Here is an 11626-nt window from a genome sequence, read left to right as displayed (position 1 = left end):
TGGTCTTCCTTTCCTGGGGCGGTCTTCATGTGAGCCAGTTTTGTTGTAGCATGATGGTTTTTGTGACTGCACTTGGGGACACATTCAAAGTCTTTGCAATTTTCCGGACAGACTGACCTTTATTTGTTAAAGTAATGATGGCCACTCATTTCTCTTTACTCAGCTGATTGGTTCTTGCCATAATATGAATTCTAACAGTTGTCCATTAGGGCTATCAGCTGTGTATCAACCTGACTTCTACACAAAACTGATGGTCCCAACCCATTTAATAAGACAAGAAATTTAACCCTGACAAGGCACACCTGGGAAGTGAAAACTATTTCAGGTAACTACCTCATGAAGCTTAATGAGAGAACACCAAGTGTTTGCAGCACTATCAAAAAAGCAAAGGGTGACTACTTTGAGGAATCTAAAATATAAGACCCATTTAAGAGTTATTTCACACTTTTTTGTTAAGTACATAATTACATATGTGTTCATTCATAGTTTTGATGCCTTCAGTGAAAATCTACAATTTAAATAGTCATGAAAATAAAGGAAACACAATGAATGAGAAGGTGTGTCCAAACTTTTGGCCTGTACTGTATGCGCTGCTTTAGTTGAGCGCGAAAGCTAGCGTTAGCTAACTAACAGCCAGCCAGCTTCTAAATAAATACTTTTCAATTATCTAAACCCTTTTTAACAGTCAAAGAGAAAAAAAAAAAACTTTAGAGATATCGATGTTATCATTTCCTTGCTACCTGGATACAATTCTTGGCTACAATAAGGGTTAAGATATGCATTATTCAGCAGAAATTATTGTTGCTGCTCAAGCGGGTGCAATTTTTTTCAGGCATGACAAATGTGGGCACAACATCAGCAAAGCAAGCTATGGTCATGGCCGGGGATGTGCTGCTGCTACTGGGTGTGGGGCTCTCCGTGTCCCGCTGGAGATCAGATCAGGTTGAGGTTGGCAGCAAAGCTTTCTAGCAATATTTCCACGCTGGCCCAACCCTACTGAAGACAGTCCGTCTCGGCTGCAGGACCTGGAGCTCACCACCAGTGTTTTAGTTTGACTTAAAAAGTGTTAAGATAATTAAACAGTATTTATTTAGAAGCATGACATTATTTTCACAGCGAGAGAAAAATCCTGAGACGAGAGAAAGAAATTGCATTGAAAGCAAAGACTTTTTTAAAAAAAAATTTTCACACTGATAGCAAAAAATATAAATTTGAGAGTTTAAAAAAGTATTTTGAGAGAGATTTTTTGAGAGAAATAATTTAAAAAATGTATATTTAAACTTTTTTTAGTCTCAAATATTATTTTTGCTATTGGTATGAAAACCTTTTCCCTCAAATATTTGTTTTTCTCTCATAAAATGCTTTTTTTTGCTATCAGTGTGATAACTTTTTCTCTCAAACATTTTTTTTTCTCTCAGATATTTTTTCTCTCGTATGTGATAAACAAATCTAGCTCCATACTTCTGCTGCAGAATTATTAGAACAATTTGAATAGTAACAAGTGTTGCACTAGTATCCTTTCCTTTTCTTGCAAACTAAATAATGTCAATGGCAAAGAAGTGAAACAATTAATATATGCTTGTGTTAAATGGCACATGCTATGGTATAGGTTTTGTGGGCTATGAAGTAAGTATTTAGATTGGATTTCTTAGGGTTTTAAACCAATGGTAGAAAGGTGTGGTTCTTTAGACATATTTAATCAGTGTTATTTCAAATTCCGCAGTACAGTAAGGGTTTTCTGTTTGAGATCTGGGATTTTTCATTTCAAGATGGATATTAGGAAGGTTATTTCATTTTTTAAATTTTTCTCACTTTATTGAATTCTAAGTTAAAACCGGCAAATGTAGAACATGACATTAGTTTAAAAGCCATCTGAAAACATGACACAAATACTGATTTTAAAAAAACAAATTAAAATTTAAGAAGTAAAATAAGGAGATCTACATATCTAAATTTTGCCATCCGAATCAAATTGTTTATGGGAAAGTAACCTCTGTTTTAGCATAATACATTCACATGTTCTAAATATTTGACTCTTGCTTTCTCTTTAGGGATTGTGTAAAGGCGAATAAGTATGTCCATGAATATTTTATATGTCATATGAGTTTACGATTATAATTCTTCCTCGTTATTGAGAAGTTGCATGTTTGGTCCAGCGCAATATAAAACTTGCACATCATTGTTGCTGAAAGAATTCCTACTGGAAACACTTTGCTAACACAAATACTTTAGCTAACTGTTTTTCTTAGACTGGGTATGTGTGAGATTTACCAACCTGCCTTGCAACATCATGTTTGGTGTGTTTCTCCTAACCCTGCCAGGTCCGAGCGAGGCAGAGGGCTTCCAGCTGGAGATGAGTGGGCTGTTGTCAGAGCTCGCCTGTCCTTACTCTATCCTCACCAGCGGAGACATCACCCAGAGGTTCCTCAACAGGACCGACTGTCTGCTGCTCATTAGTATGAGAACAGCACTTTCCAACATCTCAATTTCAAAAGCCACCCTAAATCGTTTTATGAAGAAAAGCATTGCTGCATTAACCTGTGAGGTTATGGTCTGTTGCACTTTACGTGGGTTGTTGTACCACACCCACCTATTATATTTATTATGATTATAGCAGGAAAAGCACAGGGGTAGGTTATAATGATGGCTCTGTCCCATTTAAAAGTTTTTAATATGTAACTTTTTCGCGTTAAAATGTATAAACACGACCTATACCTATGTTATATATATTTTGAGTTGTGTATTTACACACAATCAATCCGCTTTGCGCATGCATCAGCATTGTGGTTGTCTGCCAGAAGCTGTCATGAAATTAATTTTTTTCCCAGTTTTAAGCCACATTTTATGATGCCCACTAGGTTTTTGGTTGTTTTTAACTATATATTTAACCAAATTAAGTATTTTAGTCATTGGACTTCTAGATCTTAAGTTGTTAAAGAAGGAAGCTAAATAATCTGTACTCAGGTCGGTTGAACAGCGTCAATGAATTAATTATTTTAACATTAAACCGCTTTATTCAGTGTTTTTACCGGTTTAAATCAGTGGGTCTGTTTGTTTTGGAGAGGTGGAGACCTTGTTTCACTTTTCTGCTGATGCTTTTGGCTTTCTCACCATACAATAGGCTTTTCATTCAACAAATATTGTGTCTTGTCAAACTCAGTTGTAACTAATCAATAATGGCTACAAGTTGTTATTAAGGTGTATCCATGAATTCTGGCTTACTGCCACACCAAAGCTGGGTAGACACTGTTTTTGTTTATCTTGTATTTTTTCATCAATCTCATCCTGTACGTATGAATTGATCAGCAGCGATGTTGCGCTAAGACTGAAAGTAAAAACTGAATCACCAGTTGATTTTGGCCGTTGACAAATCCAACTTTATTCATGTTGACAAAAACGGAGAGCAACAGCATTACTTTTTGCAATTCTACCATGAACAGAAAGTAAGAAAAAATAGGGAGCCTCAGAGGTTTTTAGCCACAACATGTAAAAATACTGTTACAGTAATATTGGAACAAGCTGTACAATTTAGAATATATCTTTTGACAACAGCCTCTTGGGAACTGCTCAAACCACAGAAAGTAAACTTTGGCCTTTTGATAGGTGGATTTCCTGTATGCCCCACCAAACACAACTGAATTTCATGACTCTTAATTACATTTCTGGTGACTTCTTTTTGTTGTTTTGTGCTAAGGTAACTTCTTGAGTCAGCTAGCATTTTAACTATTTAAATATGTTTCTAAAACCTAAGCATCCTAGAAATTCATTCAAGTTCATTTTATTTTTTTTTTATTTTTTTTATCCCAGCCTTTCTGGTGTCTGACTTGGAGGCGTCAAGGATGATCCTCATAAATAAGCCTGAAAAGAAAACCCAGGATTCAGGCAGCCCCATGTTCCAGGAACTGAAGGGCATCTGCATGGCACTGGGCATGTCCAAGCCTCCAGCAAACATCACCATGTTCCAGTTCTTCAGTGGAATTGAGAAGAAGGTCAGTTGGTCTGTTGACAGAGAAAGGATGTGCTCTCAAAGAAGGGTTAAACATGCATTTCAAGCTGGCAAATCTTTAAATTCCTGACCTAGCTTTCGCAAAACACTGTGTACAACCAAAGTGCAAAATTTGGATTATGTGTACCCTACCACTGAATCTGTGGATTGATTAACTTTTGAACTTCCAACTGTAAACTTAATTTGTGAATCTGTTTTCAAAAAAGTTTCTTTCCTTACAATCAATGCCTATTTTGGTTGGAATGATGTGACATCAACAAAGAATAATAGTAATGATATGCAATAAATGTCAGCAGGTTCAGTCCAAACATACTGTCATGTAAGTCATTGTGAGAAGAAATCTGGTTGTACATTTCTGCTTTTGTCAGTGTGGTTGTATCTGCTGATATATGTTTAAATGTCTATTCATAGTAAGTGAGTAAATTGTATTACTATAGCACATTTAAAAACGGCTCACACTGACCAAAGTGCTGTACATAGCTTATTAACCATGCACTTATAATACACACATTTGCATGTTGTCCATTTTTCATAGCTGAAAGAAGCCATAAGTAGAGTCCCACCAAATCATGTAGGAGAGCCTTTGATGAAGAAGGCCCTTGGACCTGTGCACTTGGTAAATACAGAAAAATAATGAAGAAATATAATATACTTAAGGAACACTGCATGCAAGTGAATAACTGTTGCATTCATTTTGTCTTTTCTTTTTTTCTCATTTTACAAGGAAAAAATTGAAGCTATAAACCAAGCACTCTTAAATGAGTATGACGTAAGAAGAAAAATGTTGTTGAAACGTCTTGATGTGACAGTGCAGTCTTTTGGTTGGTCTGACAGAGCAAAGGTATGTGAAAACGTGAAATCCTTCTAAATCTGTGTTTGAGCAAAAGTTAGGCCTCTCTTGTCCGTGTGTGTTTCTTCTTTGCAGAGTTTGTTTAATGGAATGGAAAAGTGTTTCTGCAAGAATCTTTTTCAGGGCTGCAACTGACAATTTATCAGTGAATCTGATGATAATTTTCTTGATTGTTTGGTCTATAAAACATAAATAGTGAAAAATGTTATTTAGCTCAAGTGGATGTCATCAAAAAGCTTGTTTTGTCCAACCAACAGTCTGACACCTGGGCCACACTGCCTACCTGAGCAATGCGTGTGCGTTGTTTTTAGTTGGTGACATGCGCAGTTCTCCGCAAAAACAGACCGCTAAAAGGATGTTACGTCAGTCATATTGTCAGTTAGTCTGGCTATCACCAGGCCAAGCCAAGCTCAATAGATTAGAGATTGTCCCAGAGATGGTCTGGGGAGTGTGCTCTGTATTTTCTCTGCACAAGAGGCGTGAACAACGGGCATAGTTAAAATGACTCTGGATGCAATTGGATAGATAAGGTATCAGATAGATAAGCCAGTTTGTGATTGGTTCCAGCAAAATTGTGAACTTAAGCAAGAGAATTAAACATGCAGGTTTCCAGACTGAGCTGCAGGGAGAAATTGAATTGCCGGCAGAATGGGTGGGGTTTACCCAGTCTAATTGTCAGTCACAATTTCACCACAATTTCAATGTCAATATATCTTACAAACATGAACAACATATTAATGTTTATTTTTAACTAAACACTTACTCTTTCAGTGTAAAAATTAAAACCCTCTAGCATTTCTGTGGACAGAATCTTAACCTCTTCTGTAATGGCAAATTGAAATTAAACATTCTATTATAGCTGATTCAAGGCAATCTCAATGTACAGATAGGACTGTCTGTGTGGACACTGCAGGCTTGCGAGCCGCAGCAGTTCAACAAGGCTGCTGTCATTATCAGGTAAAAGTAGGCAGTGTGGCCTGAGCATAAAATTGAAGGTTTCACAGTATACTATAATGTAAGAAATCCTCAAAAATAGTTGTTGTTCAACTACATGTGTCCAGCATTAATTGAAAAATCATATAGCAATGCTTCTGCATGCCTGTAATGGAAACAGCTTTCTGCTTTCTTTTCATTGTACCTCAAAGTGTTTGTGTTTGGAGTTCTGCTAAATAAATGCAATTTTTATTTTCATGCCATACCATTAAAATGGTCCATCCAAAATGGACGACATGACCGATGATTTCCATGTTCCAAAAAAAAACAACAATGATGTAAACCACATACTGTTCACTTGATATACACTTGATATGTAATGCTTTCCTAAAATGAATAAGACTTCCTTTTGTATGTCTTATTACAGACGCATGCTGAAAAGTTGGCTAAAGTTTACAAGCCACTTCGTTCTGCTCTTGGCACCAAAAGTCAAATCACTTCTGCCCACCTTCTTGCTGCTCGACAAGACTTCTCCAAGATCCTACGTACAAGCAGTGGCACGATAAGAGAGAAGACTGCTTGTGCCATAAATAAGGTATTTCACAGTATAGTCACAACACTCTTTTTCTGTCATAGGTTATTCAGACACTGTTTTTAATGTGTTCTCTGTAGATAAGGGATGTGAGTCCATGTTCAAATTATTGTTCTGTATCATTTAAATAAAAGTTTAGCTAGTATGTGTGACTGAACTAGCAGGATAAAGCAGATGTTTAAATTACATTTCCACTTTGTGCATGTCTGTGTGTGGGGGGGAGCCCGAGGACGGGGGGAGGCGTTAGACAGAGCCCCGAGGAGATGCTATTTTCAAATCTTGCTTGCTTTTCAACATTACTAACTCTGCCTTTAATCAGACACATATTTGGTTGTAAATCGAAAGTATAAAAGGACTGGGGTGTATTTTCAATGTAATTTTTTTATACTTAAAAGAACTATCCCCTCCTTCAGCAATCCAATGAAGGAAGCCCATGAAGGGATATTTTTCCAATTTAAATCCAGCTTTGTGTCATGGAGCTATGGTTAGATGAACAGTGTTTGGCTTCAATCTGTGGCGCCAGTGCACAGAGCACCCCACGGAGCAGAGCAGTGGAGGTCTGATTTCAGCCGGATGAAGTGAAATGCGTTTTTCATGGTCATCCGGCATTGTATTGGAAGATCTATGTTGCTTTGCTCCTTTGAGCTACTTGGCTAGTGGGCTTCCTTTTTAAACGGTTTTGTTTTAAGTATGTCCTTTTTCCTAGGTTCTAATGGGCCGAGTGCCAGACAGGGGAGGCCGACCCTGTGAGATTGAGCCTCCTCCCCCAGAAATGCCCTCCTGGCAGAAGCGTCAGGATGCTCCCCAGGGCGGAGGACACTATGGGCACGGAGGCGGCAGGGGGGGCTACGATCACTACTCCCAAGGTGGCCGTGGAGGATATGAGAGAGGAGGCGGAGGAGGACATGGAGACAGGGGAGGTAGAGGAGGAGGCGGCAGAGGGGGGAAGGTGCAGGGAGGCTGGGTAGACGGAGGAGGGAGAGGTGGTTACAACCAGGGCCACTATCAAGATGCAGGAGGACATCAGGGAGGAGGCGGGAGAGGTGGTTACGGAGGAGGAGGGAACAACCCAGGAGGCTTCCAGGACCCTGGTTACAATGGAGGAGGAGGAGGCGGTTCCCATGACAATTACCAAAAAGATGCAGGCTGGCATCAGGAGAGAGGCGGCAGTCGAGGAGGTCGTGGGGGTAGGGGAAGAGGAGGCCGAGGTGGTGGAGGAGCAGGACAAGGAGGAGGCTGGGGAGGGAGAGGGGGCCAGAATTTTAACCAAGGAGGACAGTTTGAACAGTTCTTCCAACATGGCGGGCAGCACTACAACCAAGCTGGCTTTAATCAAGGCAGACAATACACTAGTTGAAGACTCAGTAAAGAGCATCGCAGCAGAGTCAACTCAAAGATCGACTCCTTAACGTGTGAACAGATTTTAACTGCCTTATCCGATTTAGAATTTTCAGCATGGTTAAAAGTTGACATAAATGTTAAATGATGATCTAGGAGATACATACCATATGTTGGGGAATTATTGTTTTAGAACAGAGGGCTGTAATGTAGTCCCTTGCTTTTTTCATACTGGTGGTGTAATGTTTTCTATTCAAGGCCAATACTGTAAAGGGTTGGTCAATTAGTTGGACTCTGCTGTTTGAATCTCATTTTGACACTTAATTAGCCTTATGTTTTTTAAAAGACAGGAAAATGGTCCTACGATTTCAGTGTTGGTGCACCTACTGTCTATCTTAAATTAGAAGCGCACCGTCAAAATCCGTAATAGAATCATTGAATTTGGCAATTACTTGAAAACCGCTTAATCTTTCCAGTCTACATTTTGTTTCCATAGATTTGACTGGAATCTCCTTTTGTTACTTATTTAAAATGCCATATTGTACTGCTCATGGAAGATTGTGTGCATACAAATATGGATGTTGGAAGGTTTGCATGGGTGTGTGAATGAGCAATAAAATATAAAGTGAGAACATTACTTTTTCATTCAGTAGTCTGATTTTTTTATTTTATTTTATTTTATTTATTTTTTTAATCCAGAAACTGGATTTTGCTTTTAAGTTTTGACTACAAAAAAGAGATATGCGGAGGTAGGAAATAAATCTACATATAACAACTGACACTAATTCACAAGTTATAGGTGAATGCATTTGTAGTATTGACTCAAAATGAATTAGGGGGAACAGCAATCAGTATAATTTGTCTCCAGGGTTAACCAAATTACAAACTGGATTAGATTTGAGCAAAAACACTTTTGTAAAGATAAAGTAATTGCATAATGGCATTGCGTAAATGCAAGAGAAAACGTGAAGAGCTTTTATTTTGAATGAGTAGACTTTTGCTTGTACGAATTTTTTAAGGCTATTTCAAGTAATATTTTATGTTGGACATTCTATACAATTAAATAGCTCCAGGACATTAATTGATGTAAGAGACTTTAAATCATGCTATAAACTGACCAAAAGCAGACCTTTTATTATGAATGAATGACTCCGGATGTTATACTCTTACTACATTTCCGGTGGCAGCCACAGGCGCTGCCGTGGACCCTGTTTCTTTAACTGTGGTTGTCACTCCCCAATCTAAGTCGAGTCACTTTGCGCGCAACTGTGTGAAAAATATACCACGTTTCCCTTTCACTCTGTGATACAGGAGTTAGCTTTCCCTCTTGAACATGTACCGCCCAGGTAAAACACCTCAAGGACCGCCGCCGTTTGGACCTCCACCACCCCATGGCCCTCCTTTCAGTTTCAGACTCCGAGGGCCTTGTAGTGGTCCTCCCCCTGGACACTTGCCATCTGGACCACCGGATAGCCATTTTTTCCACAACAGGCCACCAAGAGGGCATTTCATCAGCGTACGTACCCAATAGGCTAATAATGTCAGCTCAGCTGGCTAAGTTAGTTAGCTAACTAGCTAGCGTTGCAGGATTCAGACGGGATTTAGACAAGGTGTTGCTAACAGAGCGCTATGCTAGCCAGGAGAGGTATGGTGCATTCGCGTGCTCCTCGGATGGCCCCATATCCTTGGTTGGGATGTCATTGTTTCAAATTTGTGTTCTGGAGCTTTAGTCGTAATGTGGAAACAACATGGACGCTACAAATAGGATGTGTTGTGATTTATTGCTCGAAGCGTTTCAACAACTGTTAACAGCAATTTCCAATATTCATTTTTAGTTTGTATTGCCAGTCCTATCTTCATAGCGCCGCGGAAGGTCTGCACTTTCCACACAACATTCCTGCATAGGAGAAAAACGTGCTTTGGTTTTTTGACATTTCTTTAAACCACTCAATGGTTTTCGGCGGCGTTAAGCGCCTGATGCAACAATGGTGCCACTGCAAGATGGAAATTGTTCTGGTGGAACATGTGCCCATTAAAGTTGTTTATCGTGCAAGAGAAAACTCAGGTTCAGTAGTCTAGCTAGCTGTCTCGATTTACCCATAGACAGTTAAAGAAATGGACCAACAGACGCCGTTGCCCTCATAGACAGTTAAAGAAGTGGACCAATAGATCCCGTTGTTCTGGACGGAGACCAGTGAAGGAAAATAGATGCACTTTCCGGTGATGGCTAGGCGTTACTGCGCAGCCTCCAACTGAGTTGGACGACGTAGTTGTGACGTGAGCAACCTGTCTGAAAGTTGTAAGGCTGAATCCATTTTCTCTATCTTAACCTTATAATAATAATAATAATAATACATTTTATTAAACAGCGCCTTCCTGAACACTCAAGGTCGCTTTACAGACAATAAAAGACAGATACAGGGAACAGACAAGTGTAAGCAGTTATAACAAAAAAAACAACAACCTACCCCTACCCTTAGCTCTTAAAACCAAGGGGTAAGGGGTAGGGGTGAAAACATACCCCTAGAAAATGGGACAGCACTTGGTTACATCACCATACAGTTTTGATCACAAACTTCCAAGATGCTGTCTCTGTCGATTGTGTGGGTTTTGACAATAGTGTCATATGCATTAATATATTTATATATTTTATAGCTGTTTTATGTTCACTTTGGTGGTGCAGATGTTCTTATCTGTGTAGTGCTTAGGTCTGTTTGCAATACATATGTGTATACACACACGGAATGTTACATCTGTTTCAGTTATCACCGTTTTGAATGTCCTTGATGTTCCGAAAAACATTTTGTTAAAACAATTGTCTTTATTGCCCAATAAATTAAACATAACAGGCAAAAAACATTACATAAAATATATTACAGAACCATTATCAACTATTAGAATCATAACTTGCATGTCACACGCACAAAAAGGCACTCAAATGTGTAAAACTAAAAAAAGACACAAGACCACAAACAAATTAACTACTAGGGATGAGCGAGTACAGCATTATCTGTATCTGTATCTGTTTACCACATGAATTATCTGTATCCGTATCCGTACTCGGACTGGGCGGGGCCTAACCCGGAAGTGGTCAGATTTAACCCGGAAGAGGGTCGGGTGGTCTTGTGTGTGTGAAAGAAAGAAAGAAAGAAAGAAAGAAAGAAAGAAAGAGAGAGAGAGAGAGACATACAGGGGGGGCAGCTGACAGTTAAAAAAAAAATCTCAGATGGCAGAGACGCAACGGGAGTTGCATTTAAACCAAGCAGCATGTCTGAAACCCAAGTTCACCAGAAATCTACTGGTTATTATGTAAGGACTACAAACCGAAGTTAAAAACAAACCTGAAGCTGAAGAAACCCTAAACGTTAACGGAACAGACTCGATTGACTGACGGAGCGGGAGAAAGAGAGGGAGAGGGAGCGGCCGAGGGAGCGCATTTCTCCTTGTTCTGTGTGTGTGTGTGTGTGATTGAGCCGAGCGTGTTTGTAGGCGGGGGGGCACTGTGACTATCACAGAACGCTGCGCGGCCAGTTGAGGAGTTGTATTCAATCTGAGCACGGATCTTGACTCATATTACTCGTATAATACTTGTACTCTGCAAAGTGCTTTATCCGTACCGGATACTTGTTTCAGCCGGGTACTCTGATCATCTCTATTAACTACAGCTATTCTGATACCCCCCCCCCCCCTCCCCTCACATTTCATTGGTGTCCTGTATCAAAACCAGCAACAATATACAAGTGCATGAACAGGAATTAATTACAAAAAATGATTAAAATAATACAGTACCAATGCTATGATGAATGGGTACAACATGAACACATGATTTAAGAAATCATGAAAGCCCAAAAGTGGATCAGCTGTTGGGTTTCCTCCGGTGTCCCTGTGTGATACAGGGCGGTATATG

At 39.4% G+C, this 11626-nt stretch overlaps 2 protein-coding genes across 3 annotated transcripts in view; both read left to right on the top strand.

The window, feature by feature from the left end:
- Positions 1 to 8356, top strand: part of fam98a (family with sequence similarity 98 member A) — a 10925-nt gene extending 2569 nt beyond the window's left edge. Inside the window, exons 3-8 of the mRNA XM_032527717.1 lie at positions 2322 to 2456; positions 3808 to 3989; positions 4542 to 4622; positions 4731 to 4847; positions 6217 to 6384; positions 7088 to 8356. Coding sequence (XP_032383608.1) covers positions 2322 to 2456; positions 3808 to 3989; positions 4542 to 4622; positions 4731 to 4847; positions 6217 to 6384; positions 7088 to 7738 — 1334 coding nt within the window. The 3' untranslated portion in view covers positions 7739 to 8356. The remainder of the gene's footprint in view (positions 1 to 2321; positions 2457 to 3807; positions 3990 to 4541; positions 4623 to 4730; positions 4848 to 6216; positions 6385 to 7087) is intronic.
- Positions 8357 to 8942: 586 nt separating this feature from the next.
- The window catches only part of si:ch211-195b21.5 (E3 ubiquitin-protein ligase RBBP6), a 49133-nt gene continuing 46449 nt past the window's right edge, over positions 8943 to 11626 (top strand). Inside the window, exon 1 of one of the 2 annotated variants that reach the window (XM_032527714.1) lies at positions 8943 to 9235. In XM_032527714.1, the coding sequence (XP_032383605.1) occupies positions 9053 to 9235 (183 nt within the window). In that variant the 5' untranslated portion in view covers positions 8943 to 9052. The remainder of the gene's footprint in view (positions 9236 to 11626) is intronic. The other variant, XM_032527716.1, reaches the window with a different exon arrangement.

Source organism: Etheostoma spectabile, chromosome 10 (genome assembly GCF_008692095.1).
Source record: "Etheostoma spectabile isolate EspeVRDwgs_2016 chromosome 10, UIUC_Espe_1.0, whole genome shotgun sequence".
NCBI lineage: Eukaryota > Metazoa > Chordata > Actinopteri > Perciformes > Percidae > Etheostoma > Etheostoma spectabile.
Note: the sequence above shows the minus strand (reverse complement) of the source record. Positions and strands in the feature narration are given on the sequence as shown.